The 19,601-nt window shown below is 58.0% G+C and overlaps 2 protein-coding genes across 3 annotated transcripts; one reads left to right on the top strand and one right to left on the bottom strand.

Moving 5' to 3' along the window:
- The first annotated feature begins 745 nt into the window (after positions 1-745).
- Positions 746-19,459, top strand: UNC45A (unc-45 myosin chaperone A). Of its 2 annotated transcripts, none has more exons than XM_044232193.1 (23): positions 746-860; positions 4,162-4,328; positions 4,535-4,745; positions 5,228-5,591; positions 5,815-5,976; positions 6,226-6,262; positions 6,548-6,723; positions 8,881-8,973; positions 9,357-9,524; positions 10,943-11,111; positions 11,399-11,569; positions 13,073-13,244; positions 13,842-14,142; positions 14,960-15,054; positions 15,251-15,392; positions 15,766-15,906; positions 16,067-16,194; positions 16,345-16,411; positions 16,818-16,931; positions 17,155-17,270; positions 18,131-18,248; positions 18,352-18,507; positions 18,662-19,459. In XM_044232193.1, exons 4-23 carry the CDS (start codon positions 5,586-5,588, stop codon positions 18,917-18,919), a joined length of 2,790 nt encoding a protein of 929 aa, XP_044088128.1. In that variant the 5' UTR covers positions 746-860; positions 4,162-4,328; positions 4,535-4,745; positions 5,228-5,585; the 3' UTR covers positions 18,920-19,459. The 2 variants fall into 2 exon arrangements, with proteins under 2 accessions (XP_044088128.1, XP_044088127.1); XM_044232192.1 differs by having other exon boundaries at positions 5,228-5,636.
- On the bottom strand, positions 1,168-2,793 carry HDDC3 (HD domain containing 3). Its single transcript, XM_044232194.1, has 4 exons — positions 2,653-2,793; positions 2,298-2,353; positions 1,947-2,187; positions 1,168-1,644 (listed from the first exon to the last, which is right to left on the bottom strand). The coding sequence occupies exons 1-4, from the start codon at positions 2,762-2,764 to the stop codon at positions 1,514-1,516; spliced, it is 540 nt and encodes a 179-aa protein (XP_044088129.1). The 5' UTR covers positions 2,765-2,793; the 3' UTR covers positions 1,168-1,513.
- Positions 19,460-19,601: the final 142 nt, after the last annotated feature.

Below are 19,601 nucleotides of genomic sequence, written 5' to 3'. Positions count from 1 at the left end.
GCATTCTGTAAGTAATGGAATTTTTATTAAATGTCCTGAAACCTTCATTTTAAGCCACTTAAAAGCTGCAGATTACATATTTTAATATTAAATATATAAACCGCAGGTTTCACATATATAAATTAATAGTATAGTAATAAATACACTATCAATATATAAAGTACTACTATTCTATTAATAAATTATTGATTTACTAACATTATTTATATAGAAGTATATATGTAAATATATTTATTTAAGTGTAAGGAATAAAGTTTTTAAAAATCCTGTAATTCCGCCTCCCCCAAATAACTTATTAAACTGAAACCAAAATTCTCCAAAACAGATCTCATCCAGGCCAGGCTTAGAGGATTGCACTGAATTTTTTCACTTTCCTTATCCGTTTACGTGGGACTACCCTGAAACTCATTTCCTTTTAAGTCGCCTTCTTGCGGCCCTTCACCATTTTTCCCTGCAGAAACTGCACGGGAGCCTTCTTTGGGCAAATAACCACCGTGGTCGAGCGCGAAATGGCCTTTGACCTAACCACTTCCTCCTTCCCCAGGTGTGCCCTTTCCAAGGGGCTAATAACTCTGTGGCTAGCGGCGACCGGAAACCCGTCACCTGCAGCCCCGCAGCGCACCGACGCCACGGAGCCGGCAGCCGCCTCTCCCAGGCCCCGCCCACCACAGCCTCCGAGCGTGGGGCCGCCTCGGGGCCACTTCCGGAGACGACCGGAAGTCCGCGTCTCTTAGTAACCAAAGGACCCGGCGAGTTGGGGCTGAGATCTGGGATGCGCTGCGCATGGCGACGAGTTTCCGGGGCAGTCTGGGATGTGAGGGACTCGCAGCACCCCCACGGGCCCTGTCCTGTTGTTGCTGGTAAGCAGGTGGCATTCCTTTCCAAAACATCTGTCATCCCGTCCAACTTTTTTCCTTTTTTCACCAACGTTCTTAAAGGAGGAAGACTGTCAACCATTTCCTGAACACCTTCGGGTCAGGCTCCGTCTGACACGTGACCTAGTCTAACCCTAGTAATTACACAGCCTATCTCACTGATAAGGAAGCCAGGCGGGGAGGGGTCGGGACCCTGACCTGTCCCTGGGGGCAGGCTCCCTGCCACGTCCAAGGGCAGGTATCCCGCCTCCCTGCTCCCCATTCGGCAGGCTGGGGAAGGAGCAGCGAGAACTTAACGCTTTACCCAGAATGCTTTATTTTTACATAATGACTTATGAACTAGTGTTTATGGAAGCCCAAGTCCCTGAGGGGCCAGAGTTCGCTCATACAAAATAGCAAACAGACCGAAGCCTGGAGAAAGGGCAGTAAGGGCATTAGGATCTTTTTTCCACAATCCAGGGCTCAGCTGAGTCGGCAGGACACCTTCAGAGTGAGAAGACGCAAGTGTCTCTTGGCCTCTTGTATCTGGGCTGAACCAGTCAGGGAGGGAGATGGAGAGGCACCGAAAGGCGGGAACAGGAAATCTTTCTGGCCCGGCCAAGGCTGGAATTTGGGCCCCTGATGGCTCCAAGGACTGCTCAGAGCGTCAGCCCCCGCTCCTTAAACAGCTGCTTTAGAGCATCTTCCAGCTGTCGGTTTGTTCCCTGAAGCCCCTTCACCACTTGCGCTGCCCACTCGAAGTATTCCTGGACTCGATGTTCAGACCATCCTGCATGAGAATGGGCAGAAAACCTCTCACATGGCATCCAGGATAGCACTGCCTTCTGCCCACTTCCTGGAGGGCTTGCTGCAGGGCCAGGAGATGAGCTCCCGCTGGGATTTGACCTGAAAACGTCCCCTTGACCCAGCTGTTGCACTTTCACGGTGCGCAAGATCAGAGTGGGCTAGTAGGATTAGCTGGGGAACCAACTAGAAGGCCCAGGCTCTTCCCCCACTCCCCCGGGAACTAACCAACCTGTGCCTCCAGAAGGTGGACACCTCCCCCTTTCCCCCGGAGGTGGGGGAGCGTACCCTCTGGGGTGCAGCGATTCAGGTCCCTCAGGTTGTACAGCTTGTCTGCCAGCTTCACCAGTTTGGCCCCGGGGCTGCTGTGGGGTGCGCGCTCCACCTGCAGCCGCTTTCTCTCCAGCTTGGGCATAGTCTTGTCATCTGTCACCTCCTCCACCAGCCGCCGCACTTGCGCCCCAAAGTGCCGCTCCACCTCATCCAAGCTGGTGTCTGTGTCCTCCACTGTGTCATGGAGCAGGGCTGCCTGGGGACAGGCTTCCCCTTAGTCCTGTGACTCCAGGCAAGGGCTGCCCAGGGCCGAGTGGGGTCCATGATCCCCACCCTAGCCTCCGAGGAGAGAACGAGGGGAGTTACCTGTAACACCGCAATGTCAGTGATTCCCGCCTCATGGGTCAGGATCCGAGCCACACCTGACGGGGCAAAGCAGGAAGTCAGACCTGAGGGAGCCCCAGGCTGCGTACTGCGGGTTTTGCAGAGCCAGATGTGGCCTGTCGCTAGCCAGATGACCTTTACTCTCTTTGCGTGTCATCTGTGCAGGAGAACAATCATGCCTACCGTCCCGCGTTGCTGCGAGGCTTAAACACGAAAAGTGCCCGGCACAAAGCCCGGTACAATGTAGGTACTCAATGAAGCGTAGGCCCTCCGCGTTCCCTTCCCGGTCCCCAACCCCCAGACACCGCTGCGGTTGCTCCCCGGGCGGTGCGCCCACCGATAGGGTGGTTGATGTAGGGGGTCCCTTCGGGGTCCTTCCGCCGCTGCAGTCGGTGCTTGCGAGCCGCAAAGTCCGCAGCCTCCACCAGCTGCGCCGCCTCGGAGCCCATCGCGCGCGTGGGGGAGGCGACTGACGTCCCAGGAGCCCCTTGAACCCAGACAGAGCGTCCACAGCGCCCCCTGGCGCCGCGGAGGCCGGTGACTGTGGAGTCCGACCCAGACAGACTGGTTTCTGGGGAGCTGACATCCTGGCGGAGAGACCAGCTGGTGAGGGGAGCTGCTCCGCTGTGGGTGCAAGAAGGACATGGCCGGCCTCTCTGAGAACCCACAGTCTCGGCGAGGAGGAAGACAAACAAGAAATAAGACAGTATTCTCACAGAGTGCCAGATCCGGGTCAGAAATCCGGGGACTATTGGCCTTGGAGGAAGGGCAATTCACCCGGACTCCTAGGGTCAAAGGCAACGTCCTTCAGAAGGATCCTCTCGTCCTGTGAAAAGACAGTCTTCAATGTCAATGTTCTGAAAATTCTCCAAGTGCTCTAAAAATGGTTTTCCCTGCAGGGAGGAACTGGTTGGGATGGGCATGGGAGCCTCACTTTTGGGCCCAGAAGACCCTACAGCCTGACCCTCTGGAAACCGGAACTTACACTAGCAGCCTGCCTAACTGCTTCAGGGTTAGACTCCCAGACAGCAGTGATGTTTCTGCGAGAACTGTCTTCTTTGTTCTCGGGGGCTGCATTTCTTTCTTGTACCATCAGTGTTCCTGCTTCAGTCCCTAGACACCTGCTGTGCGCCCCTCAGATGGTAACTGCTGTCATGCTGTTCTGGGAGCATGACATCGTCAGGTCTTCACAGACTCTGGAATAACAGCACTGCTGGCTGGTGGCCTTGGGCCTTCTAGAGAAAATCCCTGTCTCAGCAGATGGCTGCTATGAGGTTTAAGGGGTAAGAGAGAACTAGAGACCCTGGAAGAGCTTTTCCTGTGAACTGGTTTGCGAAGTACAGTACTCCAATCAGACTGGTAGCTTCTGTGTTTCGGCTGGTAGCTGGGGCAGACAAGGGCTCAAGGGAAAAGCTAATGGAAGGACTCGCCCTTGTTTTGCAGCTAGTCTTAGTGGTTGCCATGATGCAGGAGTTAGGGAGGGAAGCTCCAAACGCTGTAACTAAGGTCCCTGGGGCCTGAAATGGAACGGCCAGAATTCCCAGGGCTTCCACGGCAGCCTGGAAATTGAGAGTGGGTAGAGAGAAACATACCTGGCTTTATCTCTTTTTCAGCCTAATGGCTCGACTTCCCTCTCGTGCCTCATTCTGAGCTCTAGTTTTCTGAACCTTTTCCCATTCAGTTCAGAAAACCTTAGGCAGATGGAGACACAGTCCCCATGTTTTCCAACAGAAAATAGAACCTCAGTCACTTTCGCCTCCAGAGGACTGTGGTAGAAGCTTCAGGTTTGTGTTCATGGCGCCCAGGGGCCTTGCGGTTTTGATTTTTATTTTCCTACTGTCTGCAGCCATGGCTTAGAAAGAGAGATGTTGGGGTTCCTAAGACCAGCGCTCAGGTGGACGTGACCTCTCATGGGCTTTCAAAGGAGGCTAGGCCTTTTGCTGACTGGCCTGACCGTGGGGCTGCTGCTGTTCTTCAGCTGGGCGACGCTTGCTCAGCCGACCTCTCTCTCAGGTACCCAGTCTCCTCTGCGCGCACCCCTCTTCAGGCCCCTATCAGCTCAGCAGGGTATGAGCTGCTCTGGGGAGCCAGTGGGGAGGAAGGGAGTCTGCCCTTTTGATAAGGGCTGATCATTTTCACTCTCCAGAGGGATGGAGTTGAGTGTGGGCAGACCATTCTTGCCAGTCTCCAGCCCCCTTCAGTCTCTTCCCCCCCTTCAGCATTGGCCCACCACCCTCACTTGTGCCAGACCACCTGGGATGCTGATGGCCGCCGCTACCCCGGTTTTTTCTGTCCTCGGCTCTCGGATACCCCGGAGGAAGCCTTCTGCTGCCACCTGCAGGCTGCAGGGGGCTCCTGCTGCACCCAGGCTGAATTTGAGGCCTTGTACCAGGTCAACCTGTCCGCCCTTCCGCCTCCACCCATCCTCAGGTGAGAACTCCAAACCCCAGAACCCCCGGAACACTGGCAAACAAGCTCTGTTTTTCATTCCTGGGGCGGGAAGTTTGTAGCATACAGACGAGTGGAGGGGCAGACTTCAAACAGAAAATCGCGTGAATACACAATTACAAACAGTTCTGTGAAAGGAAGTTCAGGGGGCTGTGTAAGCGGGTAAACAGGGAGCCATTGCGTGCACTGTGGGGCTGGGGTCAGGTGGGACAGGTGTCAGACCGAGAGGATCTTGTAGTGCGTGGATTACATCCATTATAGTCGGGGTTTTCAAAACTAAATCTGTCCATGGATGGCTTCATGGCATCTGTGATCCCCTGAATTTCTATTTACGAATTCTACATTGATCGGGGGAGAGGGGTGTCCCGAGCTTTCTCTGACTCTCAAGGGCTCTGTAACCGACAGGCTGCAGCAGCAAGCGCGCGGCTGGGGCCAGCGTCCTAATACTCTCTCCTCTCCTACAGGGGTCGGGGTCCGCTCCTAGCCCTGGGCCTCTATACCCTGCTGCTCGTGGCCCTGATGACTGCCGACCTCGTGCACTTCTGCCGCGGTCGCGGCGGGGGCCGGCGCCAGCGCCCCAGCCGTCTTTCCTCTCGGTCCTCCGCCGCGCGCCCCCTGCAGGTCCCGGTGGGGACAGACTAGGCTCTGCCGCGCGGATCAGAGCCCCGCCCACCGGCGCGCTCTCTCCTTGTCCCCGCCCCTTCTCTGCCTCCGCCTCTGACGCAGGACCGGGGCGGGGCAGCCGACGCCCGATTCCTTAGCCTGGTCCCGCTCCGCCCCAGAGACTGCGCCTGCGCGCGTCCTGGACGCCCTCCCTCCGCGATGACTGTGAGTGGTCCAGGCACCCCCGAGCCCCGGGCCGCCGCCCCCGGGGTGCGTACCGGTCCTCCCGTTCCATCACCACTTCCCACCTGCTCTGACCGTACCCCGGCCTCCTCCTCCCCGTCTTGGCCCTCCATGGGACTTGCCCCTGCCCCCCGGTCTCTTGTCTCCCAGCTCCCTGACCCTGGCCTGAGCCCACCCCCAGCGTTTCCACCCATTCCCTCCACAGGCCAGTGCGGTGGAGCAGCTGCGAAAGGAGGGCAACGAGCTGTTCAAATGCGGGGACTACGAGGGCGCCCTGACGGCCTACACTCAGGCCCTAGGTCTGGGCGCTACGCCCCAGGACCAGGCCATTCTGCACCGAAACCGGGCCGCCTGTCACCTCAAGCTGGTGAGGGAGCCTGCTGCTCTTCCTCTGCCCCTCTTCTGCCCTGCCTGGGCCCGGTTTGACCATCTTGCTGCTGTTTGGGTCCTGGCTGGGTGTTCACCTTCCCAGGCCACCTCCACTTACTTGTCTGATGTCTTTTGGGCCTCCGGGTGGTGGGGACTTGAGTGGCTACTAGAGCCCAGCCCTGCTGCCCAGCTAGTGCCCTGAAAGGAAGATGACCAGCCTCTCAAGCTCCTGCTCCTTTTCTTACAGGAAGATTACGACAAAGCAGAAACCGAGGCATCCAAAGGTAGGAGACTGGGCTGCGGTGTGGAGCTGTGGTGGGCAAGGACTCTGGTTCCACTGCACCTTCACATTTTCCTTTCCCTTTGGCCCCAGAAACACTTCTGCCTTCTCTCTTTCCCACTTCCTTGGGCGTTTCCTTCTCTGCAGCTACCCTCACCTTTCTGAGGCTGGAATACTGAGTCCCACATCTGTCCCCCCACCTTCCTCGGGCCCTCGAGACCTTTCCCTACTGCTTTTGCCTGGAGACGGTGGCGTCATGGGTGCTGACAGAGCTCCCGTTTGTGCTCAGCCATCGAAAAGGACGGAGGAGATGTCAAAGCACTTTACCGGCGCAGCCAAGCCCTAGAGAAGTTGGGCCGCCTTGATCAGGCTGTCCTTGACCTGCAGAGATGTGTGAGCCTGGAACCCAAGAACAAAGTTTTCCAGGAGGCCCTGAGGAACATCGGCGGCCAGATTCAGGAGAAGGTACGTGAATGACTGAGAGAGAGGCTTTGACAGGTGGTAGAGGGACACTGGTCCCACTGGTCAATGGATCCGGGCAAAGGACAACACAGGAGATACTGATGGCAAACAAACTTTTGGACTGAAGCTCAGCCTTGCTAGTGGTTAGGGAGAAGCAAGTGAAAATAACAGCAAGATGCTGTCTTTTCAGTGGTCTGTTCAGCAAACTTTTAAAGTATGTACACTTTGCTAGAAGAAGGGAGGCAGACGCTTAAGTGGCGGGCTCGATCTTGAGTGCTGGAGTTGGTGCATATTGGTACAGCTCCTTCGGGGAGCACCTGAACATAGCTCTTAAAATTTTAAATGAGCGTATCCTGTGATCCAGTATGTTTATTTGCTGTCTCCCCTGAAGAAGCCTTGACCGTGTACACAAGCAGGCATGTGTGTGTTTATTTCAGCCTTGTTTATTGTAATATGAAGTTGGAGCTTGGCTAACTGCCTAGCGATAGGGGAGTGGCTTAATAAACGGGGTGCTCCCCTTACTGTGGACCCCTGTGTCACAGCTACCAGGAGTAGGTAGATTTATAGACAGCCATGTATAGTCGTGGAAAGAGACAACTTCTTTTTTTTTTATTATTTTTTAATTTTTTTTTAAGATTTTTTAAAAAAATTATTTATTTATTTGACAGACAGAGATCACAAGCAGGCAGAGAGGCAGACAGAGATAGAGGAGGAAGCAGGCTCCCTGCTGAGCAGAGAGTCCGATGTGGGGCTCGATCCCAGGACCCTGAGATTATGACCTAAGCCGAAGGCAGCGGCTTAACCCACTGAGCCACCCAGGTGCCCCAAGAGACAACTTCTTATATGAAAAAAGCCAAGTATGCTGTAACACATACGGGAGGATACTGTTCATGTTGAAATAATACCTCATGTGCACCCTCAAAACAGTACCATGTTTTCTTCTGTGGGCCCACTTGGGCGTGTAAATATGAAGAAAACTATTTTCAGAGATAATGCATCAGAATGGTAACAGCATGAGCCCTGGGGAACTGAGGGAGATTGATGGAGTTTTTCAGAGCTACTGCTTCATCCATTAACTTTGTGATATAGAAAGAGACATTGTTGCATAGTATATACGTTAAAAGTTACTTTAGGGGGTCCCTGGACGGCTCAGTGAGTTAGGCCTCTGCCTTCGGCTCAGGTCATGATCTCAGGGTCCTGGGATTGAACCCCACATCGGGCTCTCTGCTCATCGGGGAGCCTGTTCCCCACCCCCACCCCCCGCCTGCCTCTCTGCCTACTTGTGATCTCTGTCTGTTAAATGAATAAATAAAATCTTTTAAAAAAGTTACTTTAGGAGAAAGGAGTCTAAAGCCCATCATGAACACAGCCCAGCTTAAATTAACCAGATCCCATGATGTTACAACGCTGTCCCAGGGAGAGCAGGGAATGCGCTGGCAGATGCCTCTAGAAAGGCTGAGACGTGGGAAGGCAGGTTGTTTCTGCTCTGTGCCAGCTCTGGTGAGCAGGAGCTGCCTAGAGCCCTGTGTTGAGATGGATGAGGAAGCAGGTTGGCGGGCCTAGCAGAGCACCCCATGCACGACTGATTGGTCATGTCTGCCATGGATGCAAAGGGGGATGCGGGGAATAGCACACATGCTGGGTACGTGCCACCACCCATGCCCTGGGCCCTAGGGAGGGAGAGGGCTGAGAGTGATCTTGGTCCATCAGGTTCTTTTTAAGTTTTCAGAATGCTGGAGCCTCTGAAAGCTACCTTCTGACCTGCTGGCTCCCCTGCTGCAGGTGTCAGTGCTGGGTTGAGGGCCAGGGGCACAACATCCATGCTGCCACGACATGGATGGCTCCTCCGGGAGGGGGTGGCCCTGTGGCTCCCAGGGTGCCTTGCCTTCTGAATGGCACCGCCTTCGCACTAGCGCCGCCCCTGCTGCCCGAGTGGGAAGTAGCTCAGGAGGGAAAACAGCCGCGGGAAGTTTGGGCGAAGCTGCCAGGCGAGTCTCTTCCTGCCCAGGGTAGCGTGGGGTGAGCCCGCGGCCCAGATGTCCTAGCTGTGCCTCCTGAGGACACGAGCCAGGCGCCGGGATGAGCGGAAGAGAGCACACAGGGAATGCGCCGTCTTTGGCTCCAAGAGGGACCTCCCCGTGCCTCACTGGTTTGTTGTAGGTGCGATACATGTCCTCGACGGATGCCAAAGTGGAGCAGATGTTTCAGATACTGTTGGACCCACAAGAGAAAGGCACCGAGAAGAAGCAAAAGGTATAGGTCTGGGCCGAGCGAGTGGGGGCGGGACTCCCACTACAGCCGCCCCCCTCCCCCAGCCCCCTGTCCCTGCCCCAGCGGTGCCCTCTCCGTGAGCGGTGTTGGCCCACCAGCCGCTGCTGGCCTGCTGTGCTGCCCTGTGCTCCTCGGGTCATGCAGCCGGGCTCCCAGAGCCCGAGGGAGAACCTACAGGGCCTAGGGCCTGCGTGTGTCCTTTCCCTTCCTTACTGGAGGAAACTGAAGTTCACAGAGGTTCCATTTATGACCCGGGTCGCTCAGCCGCTGAATGGAAGCAGCGCGGTCCAGAGCTCCGGCTCGCTGCTCGCCCTGGCCCGTGCTGTGGGTAGCGTCCACGGGATGGTGCGCTTCCTTTGACGCAGGCTTCCCAGAACCTGGTGGTGCTGGCCCGGGAGGATGCTGGGGCTGAGAAGATCTTCCGGAGCAACGGGGTTGAGCTCCTGCAGCGCCTGCTGGACACGGGCGAGGCTGACCTGATGCTGGCGGCTCTGCGCACCCTAGTCGGCATCTGCTCGGAGCACCAGTCACGAGTAGGTGGGGCGGCGGGGCTGGCTACTGCCACGGTCCGTGCACGCACCACCCTGCCACGATCCACTCTGTATTCCCAGAAGAATGGAAGGTGGAATACAAGGGGACATGTCATGAGAGGAAAAATTAAAATGGTTCCCCCAAAACCCATCATGATTTGGGATGAACTGGGGCTTGTAAAAAGTGAAGGGAGCCCATGGACACCCATGGAGCCCGTTCTGTCCTGGAGCCAGCTCAGAGATGCCTTGTTCGGACTCACTCATTGTGCAATAAAAGCAAGGTCTTGCAAGGAAAGGGGCCCCTATCGTTCTCCAACCATCAAACTGACGTTTCCCCTGCAGGAGTGTCCTCCAGCCAATGATGTGGTCAGTGATGTCACCCAGAACATCTGTACTCAGACAGGGACCAGATAGGAGAGGCTTGACCCTGAGCTGGTTGTCCGTATAGACAGCACATGTCCAGCACAGACACTTGTGCAGGAACAGTCCTGCCCTGGCGAAGTCCAGGCTGTACTTCTTACCTGAGCTGGCTGGACCCAGCGGAAGGGACTTGACCCTTGTTTCCTTTGAGAGGTGCCCACAATTCTGAGATCAGGGATGGAGCTGTGGGATAGTCCATGAAAGTTCTTTAGGCCAAACCCAGGCTATATTTCTGGGTCTCCCAGAACTAAGAACGGTAAAGCCATGTGAATTCCATCCACCTCTTTCAGCTTTCCTGCCCCTTTCAGGTGAGCCTTTGGGATATCCAGCTTAGAAATGGGACGGAGAGGGGCGCCTGGGTGGCTCAGTGGGTTAGGCCGCTGCCTTCGGCTCGGGTCATGATCTCAGGGTCCTGGGATCGAGTCCCGCATCGGGCTCTTGCTCAGCGGGGAGCCTGCTTCCCTCTCTCTCTCTGCCTGCCTCTCCATCTACTTGTGATTTCTGTCTGTCAAATAAATACATAAAAAATCTTTAAAAAAAAAAAGAAAAAGAAAAAGAAATGGGACGGAGAGGCCCTGCTGTCCGTACCATGCATGTCCGCATCCCGAGGGTGCAGACGGAGCCTCAGGGTCACCATTGGAAAGGAACCAGGGATCCTTGGACCTGGGGTCATGGAGCTTGTCCAGACTTCTGGGGCTCCTTGTTAGGGAAACACAAACCAAAGCAGCTATTCCTCGGGCCACAGTGTTCCTGTCTGCTCTGACAAGCTGAGGAGAGGTAGTGGTGGATTCCTCTGGAATGTTTCCCTTAGAAGCCTTTCCCGCAAATAATCCTGGCATTGCCCTGGGTCACACCCTCAGTCAGGCCCACTTTGATTCCCTTTGGAGCTGGTCCTTCCACCGAGATGTTGTCTCCCCTTCTGGCCACACTCACACCCACAGTTAGGGATCTCTGTGGCTGCCCTCCACCAACGGGAGGCTCTGTCCCCCTCTCCCACCCAGACAGTGGCAACTCTGAGCGTGCTGGGAACGCGGCGTGTGGTCTCCATCCTTGGCGTGGAAAACCAGGCTGTGTCCCTGGCTGCCTGCCACCTCCTGCAGGTTATATTCGACGCCCTCAAGGAAGGCGTCAAGAAAGGCTTCAGAGGCAAAGAAGGAGCCATCATTGTGGGTGAGTGGAAGCAGGTCTGCGGTCCTTGGGGTGTTGCGATCGTGGAGGGGAAGGGGCCGAGCCAGCCAAGCTAGCTCTTTGGGGACCACACTGGCCTCCGCAGGTTGTTTAGGGATATGGCTTGGTGGCAGTATTTTACTCTAGATTGGAAGCCTGCAGAGAAGGGTACCTACAGGGAAGGCTGGAGCCCAGGGGTCCCCTTCCTGTGTCTCCATGGCCTATTGGGGGGGTCGGGGTCAGGCAGGGCCGGGCCACCGTGGGGTTCACTGATGCCTTCTCGTTGCCAGATCCTGCGCGAGAGCTCAAGATCCTCATCAGTAACCTCTTGGAGCTGCTGACTGAGGTGGGGGTCTCTGGCCAAGGCCGGGACAATGCTCTGAGTCTTCTGATTAAAGCAGTGCCCCGGAAGTCTCTGAAGGACCCCAACAACAGCCTCACGCTCTGGGTCATTGACCAAGGTAGGAGATCAGTTTTGAAGAGGGAGAAGGACACTGAGCGTACCTGTTACGTCTTGCTTGGGTCATTGTTCCAGCCCTGTGTCTGCACTGAAGCATGTCCTTTGGCCTGCACTGTGGTCTCAGGAGAGGGGAGACCCTTCAGCCGCGCCCGTGTGCACGTGTGTGTGCGTCGAGCAGGCGGGCAAGCCCATCAGCGGGAAGGCTGGTTGAGCGTTCTGTATCTGAGGTGTTTCCCCGTGAGTGTGCATTACTTTCTACTTGGAGAAAAATACTTAGAAGTTTACTGTAAAAATTCACACCTCTTGGGACGCCTGGCTGGCTCCTCAGTGGAACATGCAGCCTTTTTTTTTTTTTTTTTAAGATTTATTGACTGAGGGAAAGCACGCTTGTGATGGAGGAACAGGGGCAGAGGGAGAGGGGAGAGGAAGAGACTGTCAGGCAGGCCCCCTGCTGAGCACAGAGCCAGATGCAAGGCTCGACATCATGACCCTGAGATCATGACCTAAGCCAAAATCAAGACTCAGCTGCTTAACCGACTGCATCACTCAGGTGCCCCTGAAAAATGGGACTCTTGATCCTTGGGATTGTGAGCTCAAACCCTGTACTGGGTAAAGAGAGTACTTAAAAAACAAAAAGAAAGATACTAAGTACATACATACACGTATACATAGATACGCACACACATATATAAATCAGTTCACAGCACTCTGTTTCCCTTTAAAGATAAATAAGGTGGGGAGCCTGGGTGGGTCAGTCGTTAGGCGTCTGCCTTTGGCTCTGGTCATGATTCCGGGGTCCTGGGATCGAGTCCCGCATCAGGCTCTCTGCTCAGTTGGAAGCCTGCTTCTCCTTCCGCCACTTCCCCTGGTTGTGTTCTGTCTCTCTCTCTGTCTCTGTCAAATAAATAAAGTCTTTTTTTTTTTTTTTTAAGATTTTATTTATTTATTTATTTGACAGACAGAAATCACAAGTAGGCAGAGAGTCAGGCAGGGCTGGGGGAAGCAGGCTCCCCGCTAAGCAGAGAGCCTGGGGCTCGATCCCAGGACCCTGAGATCATGACTTGAGCCGAAGGCAGAGGCTTAACCCAGTGAGCCACCCAGGCGCCTGAATAAATTAAGTCTTTAAAAAAGATAAATAAGGAAAACTTGGCAAAGGCCCTCTATGAGTACGTTTATCGGGTGTTCATCTTTTGGTGTCGTCCTAATGCTGTGAGGCCCGGGTGTTATTTTTGCCTTCAATGTTACAGATGAGGAACCTCAAAGCCCCAGAGCACTTGGCCCCATGGGCAGGGCCAGCATGCGAGCACTCCCGAGGGCCCTTCCTGACACCACGACTGTCCCTGGAGGCGGCGGCAGCCCCCCCGGCTCTCCGAGCCTGCCCTGCGTGCGACTGTCCGCGCTGTGTACCCTCGTCTCCGGGAGGCCCTGCTTGCCCGTGCCCCTCCCAGGGAACCTCCTCGCTTTGCCAGCCCTTTGCTGCTTTCACGGCAGGGTGTCTTTTCAGGCCTGAAGAAGATTCTGGAGGTGGGAGGCTCTGTGCAGGGGCCTCCTGGAGAGCTCGCCGTGACCGCGAACAGCCGCATGAGTGCCTCCGTGCTCCTCAACAAGCTCTTCGACGACCTGAAGTGTGACGCCGAGAGGGAGAATTTCCACCGGCTCTGCGAGAACTACATCAGGTAAGGGAGCCGGCCGGCCCACTGCCGGGGGTGCCGACGGGTTCGCACTGCTCGGGGAGGGCCAGCAATGAAAGGGTTTCAGTCAGGAGAGCAGCCTCGGGAGGCCATACAGGGACCAAAGTGGTCCCAAGGCCCACTTCTTTTTCCGAAGTGGCCTTCCCACGGAATGTTCTTTCTTCAGTCTACGCCACAGCCAATGCTCTCGGGCACGCACTGTGTGGACTGAGCCCTTCGGGTGTCCGTTCTGACACTGCAGCGCCGCGCGACAGTCCTGCCCTTAAGGAGGTTCCAGGTGGGACTGAGGACAAATCCTGATAGGAGCAGAGCAGTTTTGGGTTGTCATACGTGCAGGAAAGGAGCTAAATGGTGTGAGCGAGAGTGACCTAGGTCAGCTACATGGTCGGGGAGGCCCGAAAGCCTAGCGAGAGAAGCCGGGCAGCCAGTGCCCAGCGGCATGGGCTTGCCGTCCCGGGGCAGCTTTCTTTGCTGTTCCTGCCCAAGTAGTGCGGATGCCTGGCCGGTGGACAGAAAGGGGGGGGGCAGGAGAATCCCCTTATGCTGGCCTTTGTGTGACCGCTGTCACCTTGTGCCCCTCAGGAGCTGGTTCGAGGGCCAGGGGATGGCCGGGAAGCTGCGGGCCATCCAGACGGTGTCCTGCCTCCTGCAGGGCCCGTGCGAAGCCGGCAACCGGGCCCTGGAGCTGAGCGGCGTCATGGAGAGCGTGATCGCTCTGTGCGCCTCTGAGCAGGAGGAGGAGCAGCTGGTGGCCGTGGAGGCTCTCATCCATGCGGCCGGCAAGGCCAAGCGGGCCTCGTTCATCACGGCTAACGGCGTCTCGCTGCTGAAGGACCTGTACAAGCGCAGCGAGAAGGACAGCATCCGCATCCGGGCGCTGGTGGTGAGCCGGGCAGGCCCGGGCTGGGCAGGCCAGCCTGCAGGCAAGGGTGTTCACTGGGGGGCCGGTATGGGAGGGTGCGGCTCCAGGACAGCCGGGTGGCAGTATGGCATGTGCAGGGCCATGTCAAAGCCAGAGGCATGAGCCCTGGCTCCTCCTGACCACAGGGCTCATGGTCAAGTTAGGGAGATGAGCCTTGTGCAGACAGGACCCCCGAGAATGCAGGACGGCACTTGCTGCCCCCTGGAGGCGGTGGGAGAAGCTCCAGGAGGACCTCTGGGCCAGGCTAGTTGGCCAGGCTGGTCAGAGGGGCCGTATCGAAAGGCTCAGCCTGCAGGCAGCCCAGGTGCTGGAGCTTTGGGCCCTGGTGGGTCCCCATAAGCCTGCTGCAACCATGCCCTTGGGAAGGCTGGTCCTTCTCCTTGGGGCACTTAGTCCTGGGCTTCTCCATCCCAGAAGGATCTTCTCTTGCCAGAGGCACCGGGCCTCTCCCCACACAGGTCTTGGCTCCACCCACAAAGAGCTCTCTGTGTGGCACAGAAAAAAACAGAGCAAACCCAGTGCAGATCTGGGGAGTTGGGGTCCAGGACTGCACTGTGGACAGTATGTCTGTCTCTACCCAATGTGTGTCACCTGACCCCCCCACCCAGCCACCCAGTAGCTGATTTGCTGCCAGATCTCTAGGTGGTAGCCTGGTAGGGCTGTGCATGACCTGCAGAGGGCCCGGCACCATGTCAGGGACGGGTCATGCCAGGTGCGGAGGAGCCCAGCCCACCTCCATCCCTAGAGACCAGCGGCTGGTTTTCGCCTCTTCCTGCAGGGCCTGTGTAAGCTCGGCTCGGCTGGAGGGACAGACTTTAGCATGAAGCAGTTTGCTGAAGGCTCCACTCTCAAACTGGCCAAGCAGTGTCGAAAGTGAGTTATTTGGTCGCTGTGGCTCCCAACCGGACTGTCACCTCGGCCTTAAGTGAAAAGTGTGGGTGGAGGGCGGGGCCTCCTCTCTACCCTGCTGTGCCCCAGGCAGATCCTTCTGAGTCCTGCCATGTGTGCTGCTTCGAGTGTAGAGGGGACACACCCCTGTTCTGATCCCCACTCCCCCGCGTGTCCCCAGGTGGCTGTGCAATGACCAGATCGACCCGGGCACTCGGCGCTGGGCAGTGGAGGGCCTGGCCTACCTCACCTTCGACGCTGACGTGAAGGAAGAGTTTGTGGAAGATGAGGCTGCCCTGAAGGCTCTGTTCCAGCTCAGCAGGGTAGCTCCTGGGTTCCTCTAGTCGTCTGGGAACAGAATCTGGGATTAGAATTGACCAGGCTTTCTTGGCAGGACTCGGTCAGTGGCGCCTGTGGCGCCGGGGCGGGAGGGCTGGGAGGCCGCGGGGCCGCTCTGTGGCCTGGGCCTCCAGGGCTGCACGAGCAGCGTCGGACAGGACAGTGTCTCTGGAGCAGTTAGGGAGGTCGCAGGTGTGAGCCCCCAGAGTCTGGGGCCAGGTTGGGCCTGGGAGCTTCCCCCATTCATCCTGGCGCCCCAGTGGTCCAGCCGAGGGTAGACTTGGAGGCCCGGGCGGCATTTGTCCCGTGCTGCTCTGTCCCCGGACGGCACCCCGACCGCCCCCGTCCTGCCCGCAGTCCGAGGAGAGGTCAGTGCTCTTTGCGGTGGCCTCGGCGCTGGTGAACTGTACCAACAGCTACGACTATGAGGAGCCTGACCCCAAGATGGTGGAGCTGGCCAAGTACGCCAAGCAACATGTGCCCGAGCAGCACCCCAAGGTGAGGGCGCCCTTGACCCGGGCACCTGCAGCAGCCTCCCGTTGAAGCGGGTTTCTTACCTCCGTATTCACGGCCGTCGGTTTGTGCCGCGAGGAGGGCCGCCCTCTCCCTGTCCCGTCAGCCGGGGACCCTCTGCTAAGCTAAGCTGCCTCCTTCCCAGGACAAGCCGGCTTTCGTGCGGGCTCGGGTGAAGAAGCTGCTGGCGGCGGGCGTGGTGTCGGCCATGACGTGCATGGTGAAGACCGAGAGCCCCGTGCTGACCGGCTCCTGCCGCGAGCTGCTGTCCAGGTGAGCCGGCCTCGGCGCCGCCAGACCTCCGAACCCGGGAGCGGAGCAGCAGCGGGGCCACCTGCGAGCCGCTGGCCGTGACCGAGCCAGGGCCCGGGGCTGTCTGCCGGCCAGAGCCGGCTCCCGCCCACCCGCGCCGTCTCCCCGCAGGGTCTTCCTGGCGCTGGTGGACGAGGTAGAGGACCGCGGCACGGTGGTGGCTCAGGGCGGGGGCAAGGTAAGCTGGCTCACAGTCTCCTTCCCGAGGGTCTAGAAAACATGACTCCGCGGCTGCCACACCAGTGACGAGGCCGGAACACAGTACGAGGGACCCGCAGGAACGTGTTCCTGCCGAGTGAGCGATGCCGACGGGGGCGGGTCTGTGCCCCGGGAGATCCCGACTCCTCCTTTCTCCTGCGTGGCCGGGGCCCAGCACAAGCCGCGGCTGGCCCTTAATAAGCGTGTGTGGAGGAGTTTGGGCAGCTTAAGGAGAGGCCTGAGCAAGGAAGAGGGTCTGGGGCAGGGAGTGTCACAGGCCTGAGGGAGGAGAGAGGTGAGGGAGCCACCGTCGGGGCTCGGGGGCAGGTGCTTTGGGCTTTACCCTCCAAGGGCACATCTCGGACCCTGGCGGCTTGTCCCCACAGGCTCTGCTCCCGCTGGCGCTGGAGGGCACTGACGTGGGCCAGACGAAGGCAGCGCAGGCTCTCGCCAAGCTCACCATCACCTCCAACCCAGAGATGACTTTTCCTGGCGAGCGGGTGTGTGTCTTGTCCCAACCCTGGCCTCTCCCCTACCCCGCACTGGGCCCTAATGGCCTCTGACCTGGGCTCTGACTCCTCCTTGGGACGGACAGGAAGTGGCGGCCCTGCTGAGCCCTGGGATGGCGAGGGCAGCCTTCTCTCTGGGGGTGGCCTCTCGCCTCCGGGTCGGTGGGGATGGGGGTGGCGCAGGTGAGCGCCCTGACAGCTGGCTGTACCGCAGATCTATGAGGTGGTCCGGCCCCTCGTCTCCCTGCTGCACCTCAGCTGCTCAGGCCTGCAGAACTTCGAGGCACTCATGGCTCTCACGAACCTGGCGGGGATCAGTGAGAGGCTCCGGTAAGGTCCCCGGGACAGCACTTTCCAGTTTGAAGAGCTGTCTTCGGTCACGGCTTGACTTGAGCCTCACAGGCCCGTCCCTGTACCTGGGGAGGCAGGCCCTGAGGTCTGGCTCATACCGCGGTCCACCTGTGGGTGAGGCCTGGGGTGGTGATGGTGCGCGCCCTGGAGTCCGACCGCCTGGGTTCACATCCTGACTCCATTGGCCGCTAGTGTGTAACGCAAACAAGTGCTGCTCCGTGCCTCAGTTTTCCCCTCTGTGGAATGGGATGGGCACACTCCCTCCCTCAGGAGTGGTAGTGAGCAATAAATGAGAAAATACACATACAAGCCCCAAGTACGCGGCACCTGGCTCGCTCCCAGGGGTGTGGCCAAGTGGTATGCGTCCACTGTCACCGTGAACGGTGTGACATTGGGCTCCCTGTCCGCACTCAGCCTCAGTTTCTTCTTCTGCAAGATAGTGATAGTAAGCGTCCCTGCGCCTTCACTGTAGGGCCATGGTGAGTGAGGATTAAGAGAGTCCAACCCCTGGGGCAAATAATACATTGTATGTTATTTAGAAAAAAAAAGTCCCAAGTTCTGAGTCAGGGTACGGGCTTAAATGTTAGATGTTAGCATCACTGTCAGCAGCCCCCTGGTCTCCGAACTCCTGCTGTAGAGCATTTTCCATGGTCCCGTGCTATGTCCTAGGCTTGCTGAAGACGCTGGAAGCCACCGCAGTTCATGCCTGGTGCAGGAGGGTCTCTGGTGCCCGGGAGATCCTTGACCTGGGGCTCGATTGCGTGGGGACTCAGGGATGGGGAGGCGGAGGTGGAGGCGGGAGCGCTGAGGCTGCTGACCTTTCCACCCCGGCCCCGCAGGCAGAAGATCCTGAAGGAGAAAGCCGTGCCCATGATCGAGGGCTACATGTTCGAGGAGCACGAGATGATCCGCCGGGCAGCCACGGAGTGCATGTGCAACCTGGCCATGAGCAAGGAGGTGAGGGCGGCCCGGGGGTCACGACAGACAGTGCGCGGTGGCACCCGTGCCCCACTTGGCTCTGCTGCAGCCCGCTCAGTCCCCTCCTCCCCTGTGGCCGCAGGTACAGGACCTCTTTGAAGCTGAGGGCAATGACCGGCTGAAGCTGCTGGTGCTGTACAGTGGTGAGGACGACGAGCTGCTGCGGCGGGCCGCGGCGGGGGGCCTGGCCATGCTCACCTCCATGCGGCCCTCGCTCTGCAGCCGCATCCCCCAAGTGGTCAGTGCCTCTTCTTGGCTGGGAACGCGAGGCGGGTCTGGAACGCCCTGCATGGCCCCGGGTGGGGGGACATCCCGGGACATACAGGAGTGCTCCGGCCAGGTCTGAGCCTGCTGCTCGGTGGTGACTGGTGACACTGCCCTGTTCCCCGCAGACCACACACTGGCTGGAGATCCTGCAGGCCTTGCTCTTGAGCCCCAACCAGGAGCTGCAGCACCGGGGTGTGGTGGTGGCACTGAACATGGTGGAGGCCTCGAAAGAGATCGCCGGCACCCTCATGGAGAGCGAGGTGCTGGAGATCCTGTCGGTGCTGGCTAAGGGCAAGGAGAGCCCCGTCACCAGGGCTGCTGCGGCCTGCCTGGGGAAAGCAGTGGAATACGGGCTTATCAAACCCAACCAGGGTGGAGAGTGAGGGCCTGCCTCCTGCACACGCAAGCTGCAGCAGAGGACAGACACAGCTTTGGCTGCTGCGGCCTGGGATGCTGAACACTGGCCTCTCCTCCCTAGCTGCCCCCTGATGTCCTCCGCTGAATCAGGGACCACGGGCAGTCACGACCCTGCTCTGCCAGCACTGCCTCCACCTCACGCAGCAGGGCCCTTGTGTACTACTGTAGACAGCGGGGGAATCCGGCCGCACGTTCCCGGCCTTGGGAAGGGCACTTCCAGCAGCCGCACCAGCTAGGAGCCTCACCTGAGCCTGCCAGCGGGACCACCCCGACCCTCTAATAAAAAGTATGTGGGACTCAAATGCGCACCCTGTTCCTCGGCAGGGACCTGGCTGTGGGCCAGTCTCTGGAGCGGGAGCCAGGTCTGGCTGTGTGCGCAGCAGTTAGCTCTACGGAGGGAATCCTACGGATTCCTCACCCCGGAGCCTGCTGAGTGCTGTCTAGTTCTGTTGGAGGATCAGGGTAAACCTACGAAGCTAATAAAAAGCTATTCAGTAGCGTGGGAATCAGTGGCTTTGGACTCCTCGGTGCTGGTCCTTCAACACTCTTGTCTTTGTATTGCGAGTTCCCAGTGGCCTGCACTCGGGCAGTGCTCTGCATCTGGGGCCTGCTCTCCCCTCGAGGAAAAACCCTGTAGCTTGTCCCAGT

This window comes from Neovison vison, chromosome 13 (assembly GCF_020171115.1).
Source record: "Neovison vison isolate M4711 chromosome 13, ASM_NN_V1, whole genome shotgun sequence".
NCBI classification, from domain to species: Eukaryota; Metazoa; Chordata; class Mammalia; order Carnivora; family Mustelidae; genus Neogale; species Neogale vison.
The sequence above is the reverse complement of the archived record's forward strand: the minus strand, read 5'-3'. Positions and strand labels throughout refer to the sequence as shown.

Coding starts and splice junctions, on each gene's coding strand:
- HDDC3 (XM_044232194.1), bottom strand. CDS start 2,764: ATGGGCTCCGAGGCGGCGCAGCTGGTGGAGGCTGCGGACTTTGCGGCT. Junction 2,354..2,652: donor CTACATCAACCACCCTATCG/GTGGGCGCACCG, acceptor TTGCCCCGTCAG/GTGTGGCTCGGATCCTGACC. Junction 1,645..1,946: donor GAATCGCTGCACCCCAGAGG/GTACGCTCCCCC, acceptor ATTCTCATGCAG/GATGGTCTGAACATCGAGTC.
- UNC45A (XM_044232192.1), top strand. CDS start 5,586: ATGACTGTGAGTGGTCCAGGCACCCCCGAGCCCCGGGCCGCCGCCCCC. Junction 15,055..15,250: donor CTGGCCAAGCAGTGTCGAAA/GTGAGTTATTTG, acceptor GCGTGTCCCCAG/GTGGCTGTGCAATGACCAGA. Junction 16,195..16,344: donor TGCCGCGAGCTGCTGTCCAG/GTGAGCCGGCCT, acceptor GTCTCCCCGCAG/GGTCTTCCTGGCGCTGGTGG.